General features: G+C 39.0%; 1 protein-coding gene across 7 annotated transcripts in view; it reads right to left on the bottom strand.

Annotated features, from left to right (window-relative positions):
• Positions 1 to 2,163: 2,163 nt before the first annotated feature.
• Positions 2,164 to 24,944, bottom strand: part of PPP3CA (protein phosphatase 3 catalytic subunit alpha) — a 272,066-nt gene continuing 249,285 nt past the window's right edge. For 3 of the 7 annotated variants that reach the window (XM_061582856.1, XM_061582852.1, XM_061582858.1), the window contains 5 exons: positions 23,575 to 23,601; positions 17,045 to 17,129; positions 15,107 to 15,204; positions 11,062 to 11,091; positions 2,164 to 6,506 (listed from right to left, as the gene is read on the bottom strand). In XM_061582856.1, coding sequence (XP_061438840.1) covers positions 6,310 to 6,506; positions 11,062 to 11,091; positions 15,107 to 15,204; positions 17,045 to 17,129; positions 23,575 to 23,601 — 437 coding nt within the window. In that variant the 3' untranslated portion in view covers positions 2,164 to 6,309. The remainder of the gene's footprint in view (positions 6,507 to 11,061; positions 11,092 to 15,106; positions 15,205 to 17,044; positions 17,130 to 23,574; positions 23,602 to 24,944) is intronic. The other 4 variants (XM_061582853.1, XM_061582855.1, XM_061582854.1 and 1 more) reach the window with 4 other exon arrangements.

The raw sequence follows: 24,944 nt of genomic DNA, 5'->3' as shown, positions 1-24,944 counted from the left end.
ATTTCCCCCTTTCAGCTGATACCCTTAACATTCTACAGGTCCTGGAAGCCACTGAATACAAGTCCTTATCAAGCTGTTTTGATAAAATAATGTGTGTTTACAAGCTAATCTTCTACAAACCCGGGGAGTCCCTTAAATATGCAAAAAAACAATACTTACTATTCCAGTTTTACTTCCAAAATGATGAGCTTGAGTTCACTAAAATTTAGTTTTGGAGGGAACAAGTAGAACCTACAACAAAATGTTGCAGTGTATCTTCCCTCCTAAAATGAGTCATCCTATTTAGGGTTCCAGCCAGGCATTCCTTCGAATTAGGACATTCCCCCCCTCTACATTTGATTTTTCTTTTAATAATAAAAATAATAATAAATTTTATTTTTCAGCCGCCTATCTGTCCAGGTTAGGGACACTCTAGGTGACGAACAACAAGAATAAAAACAATACATATAGATCAACATAATCAAATTTTAAGCTAAAAAACCATTCATTAATTCAGAACATAAGTTAATCTGTCCCAATCTTGTAGGCCTGCCTGAACAGCCAGGTCTTCAAGGCTCGGCGATAGCTGGACAGGGAGGGAGCATGTCTGAGATGGAAAGGGAGAGAGTTCCAGAGGGTGGGGGCCACAACAGAGAATGCCCTCTCTCTGGTCCGTACCAGCCTAGCTGTTCTCACCGGTGGGACCGAGAGAAGGTCTTGCGAGGCTGATCTCGTCAGGCGGCACAATCGGTGATTCTGGAGGCGTTCCTTCAGATATACTGGGCCGAAACCGTAGAGGGTTTTAAAGGTCAACACCAACACCTTGAATTGGGCCCGGTAGACAACTGGTAGCCAGTGAAGATCTAATAACACTGGGGTGATATGATCCCAGCGACGGCTATGCGTAATCAAGCATGCTGCCGCGTTCTGTACCAGCTGTAATTTCCGGACTGTTTTCAAGGGTAACCCCACGTAGAGCGCATTGCAGTAGTCTAAGCGAGAGGAGACCAGGGCATATATCACCTGAGGGAGCAGGTGAACAGGAAGATAGGGACGCAGTCTCCGTATCAGATGTAATTGATACCAAGCTGCCCGGCTCACTTTTCCAATTGTCACCCTACATTCTGTGGCTACTGAGAATGCATTTTGTGTTTTTTCATCCATAGATTTTTTTTTAAAAAAAACCAAAGATGTTGGCTGCCCCAAGTACTTGCTAGCACCCTCTTGTTTCTCAGTAGCCCCATTTTGACTACAAAACTGTTGGCACTCACTACTGGAATTGATTATTGCAAGGGCTGATGAATCTGATTGCTGGATCGCAATCCAGATACTGTACACACGCACAATAAGTAGGGTAACACCTTTATGGATTGATTTATATTTGTCACTAGACAAAGCATTTTAATTTTATATTCTGCCCAATAAATTCTGTGAAACTCAGAATGTGCATGCATTCAACAAGTTGGTGCAATAAAAACTACCCCATTTGCCATTTTATTTAGGTCAGTGGTTCCCAAACTTTTTCTCCCACGGATCACTTGAAAATTGCTGAAAGTCTTGGCAGACCACTTAATGATTTTTCTTCCTGTTGTAGCAATTGTAACGAGCTGTGCTAGATGCTGTATGATTGTTAATTGAATCAAGATGAAACTTCTAGCCTCCCATAAATTTTGCTGCTAATCCTCTCCACTCCTTTTAAGTGCCTCCTCCCACTGCCAGGTTCTAAGAATGATGGAGCAACTGCTGCACCCACCATTCACAGTTCCTGATCCTGACATTCTTCACAGGCACATGGTGGACCCCTGTAGGAATTTGGGAACCCTTGGTTTAGGGAACACACACATTTTGCAATTTACAAATCAAACATGAGAAATGTTATTTCAAGTGATAACAGATGGAAACACAGCTTGCTAATTACATATGGTTGGTTCCAGACTAAGATAGTTGAATCTAGTTCTCACTGAAATCAGTCATGACTCTGTTCTTCCACTGATATCAATGGGGACAGAGTTCAACTCACGTAGGTTCCAGTCCTAAACCCACTTACTCAATAGGACTTACTTCTAAGTAGACATGCACAGGATTGCACCATTTCCAGGTTATTTTGTGGCAGAAATTTTAATGGGCAACAACGCAAAGTGATATACTACAGACACCACTCAAAAAACAGAGTCTCGTGGCACCTTAAAGACTAAGAAATTTATTATGGCATGAATTGTTGTGAACTAGAGTCCATTTCACCAGATGCATGAATATGTTATCCTTATTTGGCAGTCACACATGGTTGTAAAAGGGGAAAAGAGGGTGGAGGGGAATTAAATGCAAAAAGTAGAGAACTGTGACACTTGCATTAAAGCTTAAATGTGTGTAAAATCATTACAGTCACTATTCAAAAGCAGTGTTGATGATAATACAAGCATACTGACATTAGAAAGATAACACCTTCAGTGGGATAAAAATCTATTATCATGGTAAAAGGTGATAGAACAGAACTTCTTGGTCATTTGTAATTCTAGAGTCTGATGACTTAAGAAAGTAGTGTTCTATTATGAACAACTGAATCTGCTTACACTGAGTCAGACTACTGGTCCTTCTACCCTAGTACTGTATAGTCTAGGAATCACAATAATTTTAGGCCTGTGAGCATATTTGAATTTTTGAATGAATGCCTTGGGTGCCTTTGACCCCTTCTCACTGATCCCCCAGATTAGCCCTCAACCAAGAGACAGAGACATAAAAAGCAGATGCAGACATACTTTGCTTTTCCAAGGGATCTGAGTAAAAGTCAGTTCAAGTTGAGTTGATCTGAGCCTTGAAAAAGGATAGAGTTAAAAGTAGAAGTGGGAAAGAGCATCACTCAGCTCTATATTTTTTAAGAGGGGAAAAAATTAACCACCATAATTACTAAGGGGGCAGAGTGTGTGTGGCTCAGGGGCTTCTTGGGCACCAGGGGAACATCTCAAGGGTACCATTGTGCCCATGGGCACCATGTTGTCCATCCCTTGTCTTGTACAACTTGTAACAGCTCTCCAGAATTTCAGGCAAAGATAGTTCTTCCTAACTGTGATACTGTGCAAGACTGTTTTAAGCAGGCAAGTCAGAGATTAAAGCTAGGACTTCTGCATACAAATATACATACTGCGTTCCACAATATTCTTTCCGCCCCCTCATGCATCCATACTTGTATGTAAATAGAAGTTAAGAATATAGGATATTATACTGGATAACACGGAGAGCCAGTGTGGTGTAGTGGTTAAGGTGTTGGACTATGACCTGGGAGACCAGGGTTTGAATCCCCATATAGCCATGAAGATCAATGGGTGATCTTGGGCCAGTCACTGCCTCTCAGCCTCATGAACCCTAGTCATAGGGTCGCTGTAAGTCGGCAGTACATTTACTTTTTACAGGATAACATAGCCAGTGTGGTGTAGTGGTTAGTGTTGAGCTGGGACTGGGTTCAAATCCTCACCCAGCCATGAAGCTCACTAGGAGGCCTTTTCTCAGCCTAACCTACCTCACAGGGTTGTTATGAGGATAGAGTACAGAAGGAAGAACAAGGTAAGCTACCTAGAAATCCTTGGAGGAAAGCTAGGATATTAGTGTAATAAATAAGTAAAATTAATGTGCTTTCATCTTTGTCTCATCTTCTTCCACCACCCCCAAATCCTTTTTTTGTCCTTCACCCATAAGTGCTTCTATATTTTGCCTCATATCTTGGCTTCTGTAACTGCTAAAAACTTGCTTAAAAAAAAAAATCTGGGAATTCAGGTCAGTCAATGGTCTAAATGTTATCTGGGTGGCATGGCTAGAATTTGGGTAAAACCCAGCAAACTAGGTAATATGGGGACCCTATCAAATCCCCACTCAGCTAGGAAGCTCAATGGGTGACCTTGCACTAGTCACTGTCTTTCAGCCTAGCCTACCTCTTAAGTTTGTTGTGAGGATAATGTGGAGGAAGAAACCCATGTACACTCCCTTGAGATCCTTAAGAGGAAAGGCAAGATATAAACGGAATAAACAAATAATGAAGTAAATACAAAAGTCACATAATTTGCAGAAGTAGCAGTACAAATGGGCCGTGCACATTGTAACAAAATCAAACTGCTGCCACAGTCAACCAAAGGGGACTTATGCATGGATTTCCCATATCCTGTGTAAAAATGGCTGATTTAGATGGATGTCACAGGAATGGGCGAAAGCGACCCTGCATCCAGCACCTGGGTGCCCATGCAGCTTGGACATGTTTGAGAGAAATGATCCAGATATTCCACCTTCTGACAACAGCTGATCAGACCTGCAAAGGGCAAGCAGCTTATTGCTGTGGAAGAAACAATGTCTGGAGTGAGACCTCCAAAATAAAAGCCATTTTCTTTTGCTGCAATGAAAATATGGAACTTGGTAATCAATTTCTTTTTCTTTTAAAAGAAGTTCTCTATTATCTTGTAAGTAGGGCTTCTAAATGTGCAAAAGTTGAGCGGAAGGGTCGTGGCTCAGTGGAAGAACACGTGTCGCATTCAGAAGGTCCCAGGTCCAATCCTCAGCAGTTTCATATAGGCTGGGAAAGACTATTGTCTGAAACCCTGGAAACCTGTTGTCAGTCAGTGCAAACAGTACTTAGCTAGATGGACCAATAGCCTGACATGGCATAAGTCAGCTTCTATTCCCAAAGCCTTACTTTCACATGCATACCTTAGTGCAGGGATTGCTATCTAGGATATGCAATAGACAAACGAGCTGGTGAGATTCTCCCGCTGCCCCCCGCCTGGTGAGGGTTAACTGCGTCCTAGCATCCTTCGGAGATTTAGTGAGAGGAGTCTTAGGTTCATGCACATTTTTATTGAGTAGTAATATAAAATGCTTTTTTTTTCATTGTTACAAGTGCATGCTTTGATTGCCAACATTTCATAAGTCAAATTACAAAGGCAAGGCTGTAGGCTGTAGTGAATTACTTGGGCACTTATACAATTGTTAAAAAATATCAGTGGACTGCTTTGTTGGTTTTTCCTCCTCCTCAAAGAATGAACCAGTTGTAACCCGTAACTGATATACAAAGGGAAAAAAGTGAAAAAATTACACGGTTTGTGGCACATGACAGAACGTAACAAAATGACTAAACCATCATGACATTAACAGTTATCATGCATTTAGTTTCACATGTAACTACAAACTTAGTTTAAATTTCACAAGGTTTGCTAAACATGCTAACCATCTATATGTGCACTGACAAGCTTATATTAAAAACTTTTAAGAATACTCTCCCCCTTAGATTTTTCAAAGCTTTTTTTTGATTACAAAATTTCAAAGGCATTAGCATTTTCTTTTTAGAGAATATAAAGTACGCCAGTATACATACATTTCCAGTATAAGTCAGACCACTAAGCGCATTACAGTCCCATACAGGCCTATACAGCCATTTTTTTCCTTAAAAAACATGCATAGGCAGATTTTTACAGAATATAGATGCTTTCACTGCACTTAATATGGTGTCTTGTTCACTATACTTAAAAATGCACCACTCATAAATATTTAAATTCAGCAAGCCACAACCAAGACTTGATTTACCAAAAAAAATTCCTAAATATAAACAGCAAAAAGAAAAGAAAAAAAGAGTATTATTCCAGTTTTTTTCCTTAAAAACTTAAAAGAAAAAGATTTCTCACTGCCAAATTAGTTAAGTTAAATGTTATATTTAAAGAAGGGCATTCAAGCACACTAAAGAAACCTGAGGTAAGCATAATCTGTACAAAATTAAACTGTCCTTTTTGGCATTTTTAACAAATTTGCAACATTCTTTTTTTTTTTTAAGATTGCCTAATTTTTTTTTAGATAGCCATCGTCTGACAAGAGTAGCAAAACATTATCAATAAATAGTCTCCTTATTTAGTTTGTACATCACTTTGTTAAAAATGTTTTTGATGTCCATGTTTCGTGCTGCAACTGTAAACGTACAATAGTTAGTAAGAAATCAGACAAAGTTGTCATGTCCAGTAACATAAGAAAAGGCCTTTCAGTTAACTTATCTAGAAGTTTCCAATGCAGTAGGAAAACATGTTCATTCCCCTAACTTTGCAATATATACCAGCATTAGCTTTCATTTAGTTTTCTACAAGCATTTTAAAGGCATATCCTAGGAGGTGTTGAACCTCCACCCCCCACCCACCAAAATAAAGTTTACTATCTCTTCTTAGATGATATTGTAAACTAAATCCAACACCTGGCCCCCAGAGCAAGTAAGCTATCATCAGAGGCAAGAACATCCAACTGCTGATGAGCAGCAATCCCATCATGCCCTGCAGCTCAAAAACAAAAAAAATTACAAGTCTGAAATGGTCACTGAATATTGCTGCTATTACTGCCATTACTGTCAGTGCCATTAGTCTCTGAGGAGATTGTCTTGTTGATGGAGTTAAGGTTGGCATCTGATGGCATAGCATCCCTGCGTGGGGGCATCCTCTCGTTGATCCGGTCCAAGCCTTTGGCTTCTTCAAAGCTTGTGATCTTATGCTGTGGTGAGAATCCTTTGATAGCTACAAAGAAATTGGGGGAGGAAAAAGAAAACAAACAAAAACAAAGACAGAAAGGAAAGGAAAGGAAAGGAAAAGAAAGTCAATGGAGACAAAGTGGCATTTTTTTCCAGCTCACTGAACAGTCAACTGAGTTGAGAAATTCCTTCATGGTAAAGAAAATAAAATGACAATGCAATTAAAGCTTCTGGATGTATTTGGAAACAGCTAGAAAGTAGATAGCCAATGTCTCTTGAAAGTTTAAGTTGCTCCCAACAAAATTCAGTTCTGACTTTATTTGGCAGTTTGGTATAGATGAACAATTTTTCAGGAACAAGTAGTGCTCACAGAAAAATAATGAACAACTGCTGTCATAAAGTGTGGGGTCCAACCCACATATATTGATGCAGCGAAGCCATCGCAATAATTTTTGCCCTGGCAGCTTCATGTAGTGAATGTATGTCACCTCATGGTGGCTGCTGAATTACAAAAGGAAGCCAGCTGGATGTGGTAAATGCAAAGTATCACATGTGTTTGTGTGAATGAAGACACTTATTTGAAACAGGGAAGGTAAACTAATCCTGTGATTACTTTAGGGGATTAAAAGAAAATGTCTGAATTGCCCTCACAGTCTTGTTCAAGATATAATTTCTGTTGATTTCCATGGGAAAAGACTATGTAGGATGGATTTAACAGCAGAGCAGCTGTCAGAGGCTTCATATAAAAGATGAAACATTCAAAACTACAGCTTGTCCAAGAACTCGTTTGTGACCTTTTAATAGTCTTATTTCTAGACATGCCAACCTCATTGCCAAAATAAGTGCTAACCTCTATGGAAAATCCAAGTTTTATTGTGGTAAGGAGGGGAAATAGATAAGAAACACTTGTTGCTATTTTTTTGAGCTAGGAGACTTAAAACAAGACTTTGGGGTCTGAGAAACTGGGACTGAACGATGGAACCTGCACATCTTGCACCCATGCGCCTATTTCTCTTGTGTGAATTTCCCCTGCCATCATTAACACTATATTAGAACAAGCATTTATCACAATTAAGGCTAAAGTCTTCTTCAGGACTGGCCCTGCCCCCTCCATCATGCCATGCTGTCAGGCCTGGTGGCCCTCTATGCATTGCTAGAAGATGGTCTGAAGTGGCGTTTTCCTTATGCCTGTCAGTTCCCATTGTGATTTAAGAACCCTGGTTGCCCAGGAATCTAAATTACACAGGAAACTATTCATGTAATGCAGGCTTCCCACTTCAGACCTTCCCCAGCAACATGTGGAAGACCACAGGGCTAGGCAGGGCCAGCAAGGGTAGGCCCACTCTTATCTTCACATAATTCCAATTGTGTGATGCATAGAGAGGACTTAGGTTCTCTCTTTAACAAGGTTCAAGGCCTGGATAAGGATCCTGTCTAAAAACCATGGAACCTGGTTGGCCTCCAGTCAACATCCCTGTTGATGTTAACATTTAACCATGGTAAGAAGATTGCCCCCATTATATAGGTACCTGGACCGAGTGGTTATGAGATTTGTCATATTACAATACTCTTATAATGCATTAGACAGGAGGCCCTCAGTGTCTTCACTATAGAAGAAATGATCATGCACTACTCAAGAACAATAACCTTCTCTGTAAGCCTTAGAGCACTACAGAATAATCTGGTTAAACTCTAGTAATTCAGTGTGACACAGATTCTGAATATTATTCTTTTTGGCATATATATTTTTAACTTTGAAAGTCTAAGAACATAGGAGCTGTTCACTACGTGAATTTAAAAAGTCAATGAACTTGCCCTTCAGCAGTGACATTAGTAGTTCCACACTGATCTCACTGGATATTTCATGCACTCAATGGAAAAAAAAATCAGGGGGCCTGATGCAATTCCATCCTTACAAGGACTTATTTTAGAAAGTGTTAAAAACATATAAAAGGGGAGCACTCTGAGCCACAATCCATTAGTAAGGCTTAAAGCACTGACTGCTGCTAACTCTTTGTGCATTTCCTCCCCTTATTTTAGTAGAAATATAAATGGAAGGAATATATATTTCAAGAATGTTGGTTATGTTTCTTTCTGCTGGATTTCTCAACATGCAAGATAGCCAAGATGGTCAGCTAGTACCAGCAACATGGGGAGAAAAATACTGGAAGGGTGTGAGCAAAAAGGAGGGGATTGGAGACTGAATTTGCTGTTTGGTTTATTTGTCAAGAGATATAACCAAATTTGTTCTCTGTTAGACAGAAAGTATAATCCTTTATTAATTTTGAGATGGTCTCTCCCCTCCTCCCCATTTTCCCTTAAAGGCAAAGTTTCTGGTACTATTCAACCACTTGTGTTGAATTTTGTGGCAAGTACAAATCCTCTCATGCTGACATTTCCCCAACCACTGCTGTGGAAATATGTACTGCAGACAGATACAGAAGACTGATCCCCACCCCCCCATGGAGTGATTTAATCTGTTTTATTCATTCATTGCTGGGTGGGAACCACTGCACATTGGCCATCTGAATGGTGAAACATACAGTTGGCTTTCAGGCCATCACAGTTTCTGAAAATTCCAACAATATAAGCCAGGGATTGGATCCAAAGAACTGTGAGCAGAAGAGCATATAGCCACTAGTGTGGTTCCACAAAACTTGTACAAGCCCTATACAGAGCTGTAATGGGTAGGACCTTATTCTTTACCTCAAACAAGATGCTGTGCAAGGAAAAGAACATTTGGTCACTTTTCTAGTATAAAATGGCCCTTCCGTGAGCGGAAGACACCTTCCAGATGGGGAATGGCACCTTTGGATCCAACCCAATATGTTAAATCTTTGCATGTTGGACCACTTCAGACAACTGGGAAACCTACCGCAGGGCTGAAAACACCCTTGGTTGCCTGGAACTGTCCTTCACCACATATAACCCAAATGTTCCCGCCTGTTCCCCACAAATTTCATAGAAGTTTCATACTTGAGACAACTTGAACAAAAGACTCGTAGCAAAACATTCAAATCCTCCTTAAAAATTCACCACAGTGCTGCCAATTATTGCCCAGTCCTTTGAAGCAGGTGTATAATGAATTGCAATGGGAAGTATAATGCAGTTTAATTTTGCACGATGCTCTGCTATGGTTGGAGGTATGAACGTTTAGGCTCCATCAGAGGCCTGAACAGGCTCCTAGTAAAACTGTTCATGTAATCAGAATCATTATTAAATTTCCCAAAGGAGAAAAACTTTTCAACTCAATCAATCATAAATCGTTGGTTACAGTGCAATTTAATGGCAAATAGAGGTTTAACTTGAACGCCGCATATTCCCAGAATGGGCTGCACATCCTGGTGTCAAGCAGACATATTTATGCATCTTAATGTTGAAGAATGTGCTCTGCTGCAGTTGCTGGTCAGACAAGGATTATTAGCAGTTTACATTGAGAGTAATACTAAAAACACGACACAGTCACAGAAATCACAGGAAAAAAAACAGCCAAACTGTCAACAAGAATGCACATTGCAGAGTAGAATTTGCCAACAGGAATAGAGGATTCCAACATAAATAGCAGCTCACTCACTGCTATTTAGAAAGCAGTTGTATTTTCTCTTACTTATTTCTAAGAATTTTGTTCACTCCTGTAACAAAAATATCAAAAAACAGATAGGAGGGGCCAAAATGTCACTGTTATTTCATGCCAACAGAACTAATGACTAATGATTTTTTTTCTTTTTTTTGGAAAAAAAACACATTTTAGGGGGGCAAGAACAAAATACAACTGAAGTGTTTTTTTGTTTTGTTTTAAAGGGGAACTTTTGAGAGTCTTCTTGCAAAATAATTTGAATTATTAATTGAATCATGTATAGAATCACATCTAGAAATGTTTTAGTATGCATTTGGAGATCTCTGTACAACTAGCAAAATTGTTTAAGAGTTGGAACAAAAGAATCCTTGAGAAAGGCAGCTTTAAGTTTGCATTCAAATATCTTTGATAGTAATTCATTTGTGGCGGTACTACCAACATTTGTTGGTACTAACGGCTACATTAGACAAAATTCCCAAAACTTGTAGGAAAAAAACATGTCTCTCATTGTTTTAATGTTATTCCCCTAAAGGGACATTCTAAAATATGTTAAATTACAGTGAAGACTCATTCAAAAATAACTTCCACTAGGGACCTCAATGAAGGGAGAACCAAATTCAACTTTAGGAAGTCGCATTCTCTCAATTTTCAGATATAGTTGAAGGTGACGTGGGGAACTGATTGATCCCCTCAAAGAGAAACTGCATGTTTGCCTAATGGCTTTTACTAAAGCGCTGCCATGCCCCCTTTGAGCCGAGTTGCAAGTTTTCTTATCCTTGTGCAACACTGATTCAGCACTTTATGCTTAATGGACACAGATCAGAACATCGCTGCAACTTTAAGAAACAACACCAACAACAAAAGAAACACTTTCCCCTTTAAAGCAAGTAAACTTAGGTTAATACTGAGCCACAATTGTTAGCTCAACACCCACACACTCTATACAAGCTACAGCAAAAATGAATACACCCAGCAGAGCCCTTATCTGTTGCAACAACAACAGAAAAGAGTCTGGCCAATTTACCTTCATCAGCCTCAATAGCCTCAACAGTAGCTGAAGAGAAGAAAGGGGTAGCAAAACGAATGAGAAAAATGAGCAGAGGATTTAACTCTAAGAACAAGTCAGTGAATAGCAAAGGAGCTAGTACACTTGAAGGTTACTGTAAGTGCTGGATTTTGACACAGAAGACAACATAGAATGCTACACACAAAACAGACACAGGTATTATAATTTGCAGGCAATAGATTTCTTTTTTTATGGGGGAAGAAGTGAAAGATTCTTGTTTCTTCATAAATAGATATATTTTAAAAATTGCCACATTGATTAAATTGAAATGCTATACTGTATTGTCTATCCAACCTACAAAGCTGATGATATAAAAGAACAGCTGCAGCATTTAATGGGACAAGCTAGATTGTAGGGTGTCCAATAAGACAGAATGTGGCATTAAGCCAACAGAAGAGAGTACCATCAGTACAGATCACCAAAATATTGAAGCACCTTATGGTCAGCATAGGGACTACAGCACTACCTAAGGGAAAAGTCTGTTTGTGAACTTTTAAGAAAACAATTTCTTTTTCTTCTGGATGCCATTTTTTAAACACACACTAAATAAATATTGAAAAGAGCTTTTGAAGCCAGCATTCAATATCTTTATGGGCTTTCTTGTTTAGAGTGGCCCAAAACACCATCTTTACAAGTGCCCCATCAACAATATTTGTACTTTTTTTAAACTCATGTTTTAAGAACCTAGCTAAATTTTAATTAGATCTAAAATACCCGCAGAACAATGGACCATTTGAGTTGCTAGTAGTATAGCATAGATTTCAAACCACTACGGCCTTTTAAATGGGGGCTTGAGAAGCATTTGCAAACAGAAAGGAAAGGAAGTTAATATTAGAAATATATCATTAAATTTTAGCTTGAATTTTTTTTTTACATCCAGATGCATCTAAATTACCATTGGTACTAAGTGTGGCAACAAGGAAGCCAATCCATTCATAAAGAAACAGATTGGTCTGAGTCTGGTTTAGAATGTTGCTTTTTTTTTTTTTGGTACTTGCAAAGATTAATATGGACTGAGATCAGTGGAATCTCATTTAAGTGTCATCTTGCATCAAGGACAAGTTCCCCCATGGAATCTATAGCCCTCAGGTGCAGCAAATAAGATAACTAAATAACCAAAATAAATATGCATAATAAATATGAGAGAGAGAGACACACAATAGAAAATTAAGATGAGTAAAGGATCCAAACCAGCACAGATACACTGAAATAATGGCCATTAGGAATGTACACATTTCACGCAATATACTGCTCATATTTTCTGTTAATACATAGCACAGTTGCCAAAATGTACTTAACAGAAACTATGTAGATTGCAGTATATTTGGTGAACAGTGCAAGGTGTTAACTAATGGGTTGTGCATAGTAATGTTTCACTAAGCTAGAATACTGCAGTATGAGGGAATTTCCCAAGAGCCAGACTTTTGGACAATCTGACAGAAGCAAATTTTATCCAAACAGCTGTATTTTTTTGGGGGGGGGGCGGCGACAAAATTATCTCAAAGGCAAGGGATTAATAATATGAAGTCAATCCCCTCTGGGCATAAAAAATCCATTAGTGTGACAAAGGCACTTTGGTCATCATATTGCAGTATTTACAAAGCAGAACGTTACCATATATGTGTAACACGCAAGCCACCAAAAAGAGAGTTTACCACAGAATACCTGAATCTTCTAGATAAGAGAAAAAGAGACAGAAAGGGGAAAAATACAGGGAAGAAACTCCAAGAAAGAAATGGGAAAGTTAGAGGCTGAGACTGAGTTACTGAAAAGGCGAATGCCCATGTTTCACAGTTATTAAAAGCTACATCATAATTACGATCAGACACTCATGGGTGCATGAATTATATGTTATGCAATAGTAAAAACAGAAAACAGTACATTCAAATATTTGGCTGTGACTCCGTACTTCAAGAGGAATATTCTACTTAGCTATAGTGCTACAATGTAATTTTCACAAAGTATGACTTGAAACAGTCAGTGGGAGAAAGTGCCTCAATGATTGCATACACAGCAAAAGGACCATTAATAAGTTTTTCATTTTATTCAACTAAATTGTGAATTTGCCATGTGTGACATTAGTTGTTCGCTAGCTATTAGAATTGCTCTCAGACAATGAATTCCAGTTACAGAATTCTTATCGAATCCTGAAACTGAATCCTGAAAAGACAGAGGTGCTATGTATTTCAAGTTTTCGAGTCTAACAGATGGGAAGATGACCTGTTCTGGATGGGTTTGCACTCCCCTGGAAGGAGCAGATTTGTAACTTGGGGATGTTCACGGATCCAACATTGTCACTGGAGGCTCAGGTGGCCTCAGTGGCTAGGAGTGCCTTTACCCAGCTCCAGCTGGTTTGCCAGCTAAGGCCCCTTTTGGACAGAGGTGACTTGGCCATAGTATGCCATGCTCTGTTAACTTCCACATTGGATTATTGCAATGCACTCTACATGGGCTGCCCTTGAAGATGACTCTGAAACATCAACTAGTCCAAAATGCAGCGGCCAGATTACTGGCTGGGGTTGCTTCTGGACCCAATTCAACTGACATTAGTGTTTAAAGCCCTAAATGACTTAGGCCCCAAACATTTCAGAGAACATCTCCTTTCCTACAGAAACTCTCAGGTGTTAAGATCAGCAGAAGGGGCCTTCTTCATAATTCCACCACTCTTAGACATTTGGGATGGTAGTGGCCTGGGAGAGGGCCTTCTCTGTGGCAGCCCCTAAGTCAAGGAATTCCTTCCCTACAGAGATGTGTCTGGCACATTCACTCTACAATTTTTGGCGAATGCTAAATATGCACCTCTTTACCTTGGCCTTTGGCACTTGAGATGTATCTTTTTAGGACCTGCCCTATTCCTGTAAATGTAATGCATTTTGATTGTTTTTAATAATGTATTTTAAATTTCTGCAACCCGCCCTGGAACCTACTGGTGAAGGGTGGGCAATAATAATAATAATAATAATAATAATAATTCTGCAAGTCTCCATGAACAATAGAAAAAGAATACAATTTGCTATTTATCAGCTAGGCTAAGGATGGATTGGCATGTTGGCCTACCATGCACAACTCTGCAGTCTGTCATATATATATCGTCTCTTATTTCTATACAGGGAGAGAGGTCATGCCCAATAATAAGCTTACAGATTCCACACTCTGAAAAGCAGCCTTGTATATAAGTGTAGTGGGTGGGAAGGAGAGCCCTTTGAAAGACGGAATTCTCCAAACAAGAATCTTCTTCCGACCCTCATGTATCCATAGCCATCACTGGTATCAGGGATCCCAGCATTTGCCTAAATACATCATACAAAGGGACTACTCTTAAAGGCAGTGGTTTGAGAACTATGAAACTTTTTGTTCGAGTAAGAAAATGTATTCACATGCAGTGGGCATTTCCCTGTTTTTGTAAAAACTCCAGAAGTCTGATATGTTTTGAAATTTATCACAGTAAGCTTATCACTTGGTGCAAGCCTCAACTAAGTTCTCCATGCTGATGCCAAAGGCTCATGCATGGATCACCACCAAAGGTGGTTTCTGGATGGCTTAACCCCATCCTAACCGAGTGGGGTAAGGGAGCAGCTTTGGCTGTGTATGCATGTGCTCCTTCTTTATACAAGATCCTCAGTCATTTAGATTAATTTTGACACACACGAGGCAGCAATATCCCAGAGAACTTGCACAGAAATAAACTATATTAATACTCTTCCCAAGATGATTCTGCCCTTCATACATGTGTAAATCTTCCCCATCTAAGCAAAATAATCCCCCCTCTAAATAATGTCAGCTGTGTTGCAGTTGACAAGTATTTGCAAACTGGGTTCTGTGCACTTTTTTTGTTTGTGTTTTTCAGCCAAACTTTGTGAAGCAGCTTCCAGTCACTCTGTGGGTCTCTCTCTCTCTTTTCTTGAAGAGACTGCATTTTTATAATGTAAAAGAACATGAAGAATTCTGTACTTCAGCAGCAGAATTTATGTACGTCACAGAACACATGCACAAACATGCTTACCACTTTGCAGAGTTTGCTTTCCTCCAGCGAGCACCCCGCTGGGCAACATTCCTGTTGGGGTTAACCCTTTCAGCGTCAGCACACTCTCACTCTCTTCCCTGGCAGAAAACAGGATGAGACAATGTCAACTGTGGCTAGCAACTGATGTGATCAGAAAGAAGAGAGGGTATGGGCCAAGCACCCTTCCATTGTTTCTGGATCCAGCTCCAGCTGAGGAACTCTTCTCTTTTCTTCGACAACAGTTTTATTTATTTGTTTTCTCGCATTTATATCCCACCTTTCTTCTACCTGGCTCACCAGGAAAAGAGTTCTAGTAGTGAGTAAGTGAACACTACGTAAGATTTCCAGGCAACATGCTACAGGAGAGTAATCTTCTGTAGCAGTAACCACAGGGAAAGTTGTAGGAGTAGTGTGAGGCCAGGCCTGAACGGAGGAATCCTTCCTAATTGAACAGTGGAGAAAGCCAACAGCAGGCCACAATGAGAAGACCTGTGGCACTGAGCCCCAAGAAGCAGAAAGAAGCTCTGCCAGAAGGAGGAGACGTACAATCTGATCCCTCTTCCCTTATCCCCACGTAAGAAGAAATGAAGTACATCTGTCATTCTGCTTGACTGCAGGGCAAGGAGCTGCAGGCAAGAATTCTCACATGTAGTCCGTACAGACGATAATTCTCACATGTGGCCCCCAGGTTTGTATAAACACATTTATTTATTTATTATTTGATTTATACCCCGCCCTTTCTCCTGGCAGGAGCCCAGGGTGGCAAACAACAGCACTAACAACACTTTAAAACATCAAACAAACAAACTTACATGGGTTCTTGTAGAGGGCAGCAGCAGAGACCCAGACATCACACTTGCACCAGGCCCCATTAACCCTCTGGGAGGCCCTACAAAACTGATCATGAAGGAGGGATGCCAAAGGCACTCCTTGCCCAGGGCACTATTCATCTTGGGGCCGGCTGTGCTCAGTGTGGGTTCACCGGCCACGTTCGCATAAGCACTACAGCCATTTGGAATTTCCATTGTATGTCACTGCTCAGAACACAATGATTTCATCTCTTTTATGATTTATGAAAGCCTTAGATGTTCTGTGGTTTGGCATGAGTTTGGGAATCTTGGTTGCTCCTGAATGGCTGAGCAGCAGTGCAGAGGAAGGCACCATTTACATCCACAGGAACATGGAGTCTGCCTTATACCAAATCAGGCCATCTAGCTCAGTGTTGCCTATATTTATTGGCAGCAGGATTCCAGGGTTTCAGGCCAAGAGTCATCCCCAGTTCTAAACAGAAATGCTGAGGATGGAACTGTGGCTTTCTGCATGCAAAGCATGTGAGTTACTACTGAGCTAAGCCTGCATTTTTAGACAAGAAGCAACTGAAGCTGCTTATTGCTTTTCGTATCTTCTATTTACCTGCAATAGCTTCATATGAGGTGCAGGGTGGATGGGGAGCAGTTTGCATGGGGAAAGTAGGCGTTAGGCTCCCCCTGACTGCCACTTCCCCCCCTCCTTCTGCACTGTGCTGTATTTGGTGACTAGGGATGGAGGCATCTGTCAGTTTGGGCTTCTTTCAGTTCCTCATTTTTGCAATCTTAAATTCAGTTCTCCACATTTCTGCAGTGATTTGTGATTTTTTAAAAACATTCTCATGAAAATTCACCAGTATTTCAGCACAAATATCTTCTACTTTTTGTATGCAATTCTGGATGATATACACATTTTTGCAAACATTTTCCCCCAATAATAATGCATTTTTGTATGCAATTTTCACCAATATATGCATTTTTATGCATGCTTCTCTCTAATATATGCATTTTTATACACATTGTTTGGCTGGAGAATATCACAATCTTTGGAGAAGTGTAAATTAGGATAGCTATGTTTTGGTTCAATATTGTTTTGGGAAAGGCAAATTTAGTAGTTTCTCATTAAAATTACCTCAGCACGGAAAATACTCGAGCCATTTTGCCTATTGCCCGGATCTTGTTCCTTATAACTTCTTTCCGAGCTGCAGCTGTGGCACCTATGAGGAAAAACATGTGAAGAATTATAACATTTAGTACTTGGTAATAATATATTTTGAGTATTTTTGCCAATATTTTGGCAACCTAGTTTCCAAGTTGAGAGAGACATGTCAGCATCATCAAATTACATTTCAAAAATTACTTTTTTTATTTCATTTTTATTATTTAAGCCTCCCAAGCCAAGGTGGTTGCTGTGGACCACAGCAGTTATTTGTAATATTTGCAGATTTTTTTTTTTTAGAAAACCAAAACTACTACATAGTCCATGCACTCCAACAATTTTGGGGTCTATTGTTGTAAGCTACCTGGTGTCCATTCTATTCCCAGCCAAATTCTAAAAATAGAATAGAAAACCTTAGCATTTTGCTTGCATCATAAGTTCAATTTTTGTGCATGTCTTAAAGGGCACTGGGGTAGATTTTGTAATCCCTCTCCCTGTACATTCCTGTGTATGCAAATATCAGCAACAAAAGCGCTGCAAAGCACTGCAGGGATCTGTTGGAGTCCAAGAGTAAATTTTGTCCTATGGAGTTAATTCTACCCCAAGCTGGCTTTATCTTGATCCACACTTTCACAGTGCAAAGTGCAGTACTGATTTCTTATTCATAATATTCTCTTGGGGGGAGGGGGAACATCTATTAGGCTACTGCAATATATTGGACTCCTTCAATTATTTTCTATGAGAGCAGAGTTTCACCTAAGAAACCTGGTTTCTGTCTTGTTTTCTGTTATGAGCTCACAATTTCACTTGTGTATCACTTCAGTTTTTTTCACTAGTGTTTCCTGAAATTGAAGGTAACATTGTGGATTCCAATGTACCCCAACAGCTTTTGTGTTAGACTATGTTTTGGGAATGTGATACCAATAAAAATCTAGTTTTCAATGTTACATTGATAAATCAGTTATTTTCTTTATTTCCAGTTAGTAAAGAGGTCTACTGGACACTAATAGCAGATTGATATTGTTAAAACAAAAAATTGCTGTAGGGTTTAAAACCTCTGCTGCTAAAAGCCATTTCACCTTGCACAACTGTTTTTCATAATTTTATGATACATTCATTTTTATCTATCGAGGATTTAGAAATATATAATGTGATTATATATACTATTTACACATACCTGTATTTTTTCTATATTTAACACAACCTACATTTATTTAATTGTTTTTTGCATCCTCATAAATTAGCATATAGTTAATGTGAAACCAGTTGGCAACTGTATTATGGGACATCTCTCTATTTTTAATTAGAAACTGTTCAGTAGTTATAAGAACATAAGGAGAGCTCTGCTGGATCAGACCAGTGAGAAGCCCACAAGTAGGACTTGGGTGCAACAGCACTCTCCACACCTGTGATTCCCAGAAACTGGCATTCAGAGGTATACTGCCTCCAGCAGTGGAGGTAGAACATAGCAATCATGGCTAGTCACCACAGACATACTTATCGTCCATGAATTTGCTTAATCCTCTTTTACAGCCATGGAGTTTAAATATTCTTCATATACATTGTTATTTTATCTGTCCCTATTAGGGTAAAAATGCAGATCAAATTCCCACTAAGTTAGCACTATGATATACCGCAAATCTACATCTGGATGAGTACTTGGGGGTGGGGTGTACATTTGGAAAACTGGAGTTAATGACCACACTCTGCCAGATAAAACCTTTAGAGCCTTCCTGCATGTTCCTTTATCTATGTCAAAAGCTATTTCTGCAACAGAACTCTCTGGATCCACATGTAGTATCTAGCTTGCCATATGGATCTTCTAATCATACTGAGAGGTTCACCAGCAGTGGATGCTTTGAGGAATATATTCACAGGCATGGAAACTCTCTATGCAATTTGGAGAATCCACATGGTAAGCTGCTCTGGATGCTGCAACCGAAGTCAACAATTGGCAGCAATATTTCACAGGGATATGGGCAATACCAGCTCTTGGTAGCTGATTCCCCCATTTTTCTTGGGGTTTTTGGCTACTATATTGGCCCACTCTTGAGAACCCATCATCTTGTCTACACTCAGTTCCAACCAGATGTTTGTACATTATTCTCAACCACCTCAAAATCTATCCAAAATGAGAAATTGTTGAGCACCAGCTCAGATTTAGGAACTAGTGCCTTATACAATAACATCATAAGGCTGCAATCCTGGCTGCAGAAATAAATATGCTCTAATCTTCACCATCAACTACTGTTTAACAGTGAGTGCTGTGAGTGCAGATGACATACTGCTGGGGCTGGCCCAAGACATTCCATGTACAGAAACCGTCCAAACTGGCAGCTGAATCGTACTTCAGCACAGGTGACAGGACAACTTGTCCACACCTGAGGACAACAGGCTAGTTTAGGGGCCACAGGGCCGTCATTAAGGCCAGCAACAAATAAGCTGTGCTACTGTTGGGGCCCTGGCTAAGTAGAATGGATATAACTGAGGGAGCCTCCAACATCAGCCTCCTGAGGTGGGTGACTTACTCTGCCTAATGCCAGGGCCAATGCTGCATACTGCATAGACTGAGATCCCTATCAAACATAACTGCTAGCTGCCCTGGGCTTGCATATTTTGATTTCAAGCAAACGAAAAAAAGGTTTCACTGCATTGTGGATAATTTATGACAAAGTTCCTGACAGAGTGGGAGAGAAAATTGGCACATCACAAAATAACCTATGACTGGTTTCTATAATTTTTCATGTTTAAACTTTGGGGGAAAAACCCAGAAAAACTATTGTTCAGCATGACTAAAAAACAGGGAATGTAAGGAATTTTACATTAGAAGTATTTAAAATTACTGTAGATGTTATTTTCCCTGGTGTTTGTTTGTGTTTTAATCTTGTTGCTCTGGAATTTGAACCAGAAAGGGCAATGATGCTTTCCCCTCAGAGCTATACTAGCAAATGCAATGTAAAGTGATATCACTAACTCCTTATAAAGAAAGGAACAGCGCTGGCAGCAACAAGGAGAGATGAGGTGTGTGTATAATAATATGCAGACTTTATTATTATTGTTTTTAGCCAATGGCCATTACAATATAGAGAAATATTCAAAAGAATGTATTTATAAAATATTCATGAAACATTAAATTTCAATCCAATAAAACATGGATAAAACCCTAAAACTATGAATGGGAGTAATAAGAGTTTACTACATTTGTTTAGATTAGGAGCACGCTCAATTGAGCTCCCCTTAGCTTTTAACACTGGTATAATTCAGGAATGCCATTCTGATCTTTGTTGCGGCTAATGCAAACAAGGCTACCCTATAAGTGACAAATTTACCTGTATCTGCCAGCAGCCGTCTGATCTTAGGCCCATCTGGTTGGCCTTCTAAAGAAGTCTGAAAAGGAAGGATGAACTTGGCCCTCAGTGAATTATATAAAGGGCAGTATAAGATATAATGCTCCATAACTTCAATTTGTCCTGATCTGTGTGTGGATATATATTTCAATCTGAATGCTGGCTGTTTCAAACATGTGAAGGGTCAGATATAAACATTGTTTTAAATAAATAAAATGTACCATCTCCAGGTAAGAATGGTAGAAAAGCAATTTTAAAAAAATGTCAGGTCATTAAAAATAGCTAAGAGAGGTCTGTGACATACCTGACAGTGATGTCACATATACCCAATATCTAGGAGAGTGATCCAATAGAAATCAATCTATTTTTGTGTTCCTGTGTGTGTGTGTGTGTGTGTGTGTGTATGTATGTGTATGTATATATATATATATATATATATATATATATATATATATATATATATCAATCTGATCTGTGAGCCTTTTCTTCTAAAAAAAGATGGACTAGAATGCTTTAAATAAATCAGTAGTGTCCTATCTATAACTTTGAATTTGGGTAGCTATCTAGGTTTAATAATACTAATTTGGGTATTATAAGCCCTTAGTGGCAACATACAAAATAATGACCAAAGTGTTAAATAAATACTTTAAAGGTAGACAAATAATTTTAACGGACAGATCACTTGTGAGAGATACCAAAGGTGGGGACGGGCTTTACTAGCACATGTTCATTCCAAATTGGCAGGTGAAACACACAGGCTTAAGAGAACAAACTTTGTGTCTGTATAGTTATAAAAACAGAAAATAGGGGAAATATTACACAGGAAAAGTGCAACACACAAAGAGGTACCACTAGGGGAAAAAAATGACAAAGACATGACTGTCTCTGAAAGATGCAGAGTGGAAAATAGAGGAAAACCAGAACAGGCCAAAAATACCTGTAGAAAAAATATATATGGAAGGAGGGAAGAAAGCCTATTGGAAACTAAATTAGTGCAAGTAAAGACTTAGTAAAGAATAATGTATACCTCTAATGTCTGCATAATTTTGTCTGATTCCAACAAGCTTCTTCCTTCCCTTTCCTGAATTATCCAAAGGTTTTTTCTGTTTCTGAAACAATGTCTGTGGGTTGTTTCAAACTAAGATTTTCTCCATTGCAATAAATAGGCTTAAATTAGTCATGCCCATTAATTTCAATGGGTCTGGTTTGAGTATGACTAACATTCAATACCACCCACTTTCCATGGGACACCCTAACAGAGAACTACCATTTAGAACTAGTAACATTTCATAAGGTTTTTCCAGTTCTAAATAGTTTTCTCCCACCCCATCACTGATACAGCATTAAAAGCAATCTAAACTGATTTAGTTTCTATGCCATGTGGAACAATGAAATCTAAGAAGGGAGATACCTGAAGCATGGGCAAAGGGCTCAGTTATTTATTTTATTTATAAAACAAAATTATACTGCTGGATTGTAATAAAATCTCAAAGAAATTTACAAAAAATAAAACACTAAATTATCAATAAAAGATAGTTTAACAAGTATCTAAAACATTCAAAAACTAACTAAAAATGAACAATAATCTAAAAACAGATTAAAACACATGTAACTTCTATTTATTTTATTTAACAAAATTTATACACCCCTTGGTTGTAATAAAACCACAGAGTGGTTTACAAAAATAACATAAAATTTTATTTAACTTCATAAGACATAGCTGGACCTAGCTCCTCATGCATTCTGATGCTACCAAATGATCAGAAATACGACACACTGCATATACTTTAATACAAATCAGTACTTTTTTGTGAAAAAAGGTTAACATACAGCACAGATATTGAAAATTAATTTTCTTTAAAACGTACACATCAAATTTCAACAACAGAGTGGCACATGAAGCATTGTACAATGTTTATGATCCTATATATGCTCCTGTGCCGGCAAAGCGTATGGACAACTTGGCACTGTGGGTCCCAAAGCTGAAACTGATTCAGCAGCCTAATAGTCTTGAACATGTGTCAGGTACAGACACATCTGATATACTAACAAGGATAAGGTTATGCAAATACATGTACATCAAGATATATGCAACACAGCATCTTAAGAGTGTTTCAGTCATACACATGAGCTATATCTGTGGTTCACCTTTGAAGCTGGCTTTTTAAGAAGCAAGCAACTGGGGAGTTGTGTGTCTACTGCAGCTTAACACATTTGGCTGTAAGGCTAGCTGTTCTGGGAAGAAATAAATTAAGAGTAGAATTATATTTGAAGTGTTTAATGTCATATGGTGCAGCTTTTTAAAATGCATTAATTACCATTAAAAATACAAACTCATTAAAGTATGACAACTGTGCTGTATTTGGACTTAAAGCCATTCCACATTTATTGAGTGATTCTAAAATGCCAAGTTAATTAAGATACAATCTTTTAATTTTAGGGCTCAATCCCTGGCAACTGATTTACGTGTATCCTAGACTACTCAAATTCTAGCTGTTCCCAAAATTTCAAGATGCCTGATCTTAACTAAGCTTTTATAGCATTTATTACTGAGACATTTTAATATTTGAAACACCAGATTCCTTTTCCTAAGGCCCAAACTGCATGTGATGGCAGCAGGTCAAAGTCTCTAACTGCAGCATACATGAAATGGAGAGTACAATTTAAAATGGCACTCAAGGCAAGAGGTGCTGAATCCACACACACGTAGACTCCAGTTTTCAGCCTTTCCCTCCAGTGAGTCTAGCTGGGAAAAAAAGCATTTGCAGGAAGTAGGACCTTGCTGGAAGCAAAATATTAAGTGGGGAACCCCATGCAATTTGCCCCTTTAAATTGCATCTTCACTCCCATCCTGATTTAAGTATGAATGCGGCAACCATGCTTGTAAAGATATGGACCTGCTCCCAACACATATAGTTTAATCTTTACCAGGGCCGACATACTTCTTTTCCTGACTCTAGGAAGGCCATGTGCTTACTTTTAATCATTTAAGGTGAGTACTGGTGTGCAATATAGAATTGAAACTCTGGCAAGATCAAGCAGCAGCGCAAAATGGGAAGATCACTGTGGCAGACAAGAAATTCCTAAAAATTAGCACTTGGAAAAATCATACAGCAGCAAATTAAATTTAAGCCTTTCTTGCCCATTTAATAATACCTTTCTTCTGTGCATAAATAGGATCTTCTTATGAAATTCCAAAGGGGGGGGGAGGGGAAAGAAACAGATCAGTGAAGATTGCAGAATTTAAAAAGGGGGGAGAGTATAAAACACGACAACATCAATGGGAAAGTAATGCTTAAGTAATTCTGAAAAATAGAAAAGAAACAAAATTAGGCAGGGAACATTGAAAAGAAATGGAAAAAGATCATTGAGAAGAAAAACACTCTTCAGCTCAAAGCTTTGTTAGTAACTTGTGCATTAAACTAAAATGCAGCAAGACAACCACAAGGCTGGTCTTTTATTGGCCATGCTGCTTGGGGCATGCAACTGGTTTTTTTCCTTTTTTAAAATAGGAGATCAAGCTTTACATGTTAACCAGAGCAGGAGTACATAATAGCATAAGGGGTGTACATAATAGCATTTCTGCCACATATGTGACAACTAGCATAGTGCACCGGTAGCGTTGTGGAGATCCAGATTCATTCAAATCTCCACTGATTCATGAAGGCCACTAGATGTCCTTAGGTCTGTCACTATCTCTTAGCCTAATCTTCACAGGATCACTGTAAAGCTAAAATGGGGGCAGGGGGCAGATGTACAGTTGTCTTGAGCTCCTCGGAGAAGAGATGGGATATAAATATAATAAATACAAATACAAGAAACTTGGATTCAAATTCCAAACTCTTTTATTAGGAGCTGTCATTTTGCTATGTGATATGCCCTTTGAGAAGGGGGTAGTGATCTGCATCTTGCAGAATCTCATTACTGTGGGATCTAATATGGTCACATGGTAGTAGATGTGCAATAATGTCACTTCCCCACTATAGTACTCACCATAAAGCTAGCCAATTAGGCTCTATGAAACATAGGAAAAAGGCCTTAGCTCAGTGCTACAGCAACTGTTTTGCATGCATAAGGTCCCAGGTTCAATTCCCAGCATCTCCATAAAGGGCTGGGAAATGTCTCCAGTCTGAAGCCCAGCTGCCAATCAGTGTGTAGACAATACTGAGCTGGATGGACCAATGGTCTGATGCAGGATATGACAGCTTCCTAACAGACTTCCACCTTTTCAAACCCCAAATTCATCTATATCTCCAATCTGCTACATGGTAACCACTTTTACCCTTTTAGATCTCTTTCTGTTTGTCTCTTTCCCCCTTGTTTTCTCTTTATTTATTTCCCTAACTCTCCTTTTTGCTTCTTTAAAAAAGAAATTAAAAAAAATATTTTCAAAAATACAAAAGAAAATGCTGATTGTGCCTTGTGGGACCCACCATAGAATGGCCCATGACCCAGCTTTGGGTACTGATCTTCCAATGCTCTAAAAGGTAGGGGTGGGAAATCTGTGATCTTTCAGATATTGCTGG

This window comes from Rhineura floridana, chromosome 9 (genome assembly GCF_030035675.1).
Source record: "Rhineura floridana isolate rRhiFlo1 chromosome 9, rRhiFlo1.hap2, whole genome shotgun sequence".
Lineage (NCBI taxonomy): Eukaryota > Metazoa > Chordata > Lepidosauria > Squamata > Rhineuridae > Rhineura > Rhineura floridana.
The sequence above is the reverse complement of the archived record's forward strand: the minus strand, read 5'-3'. Positions and strand labels throughout refer to the sequence as shown.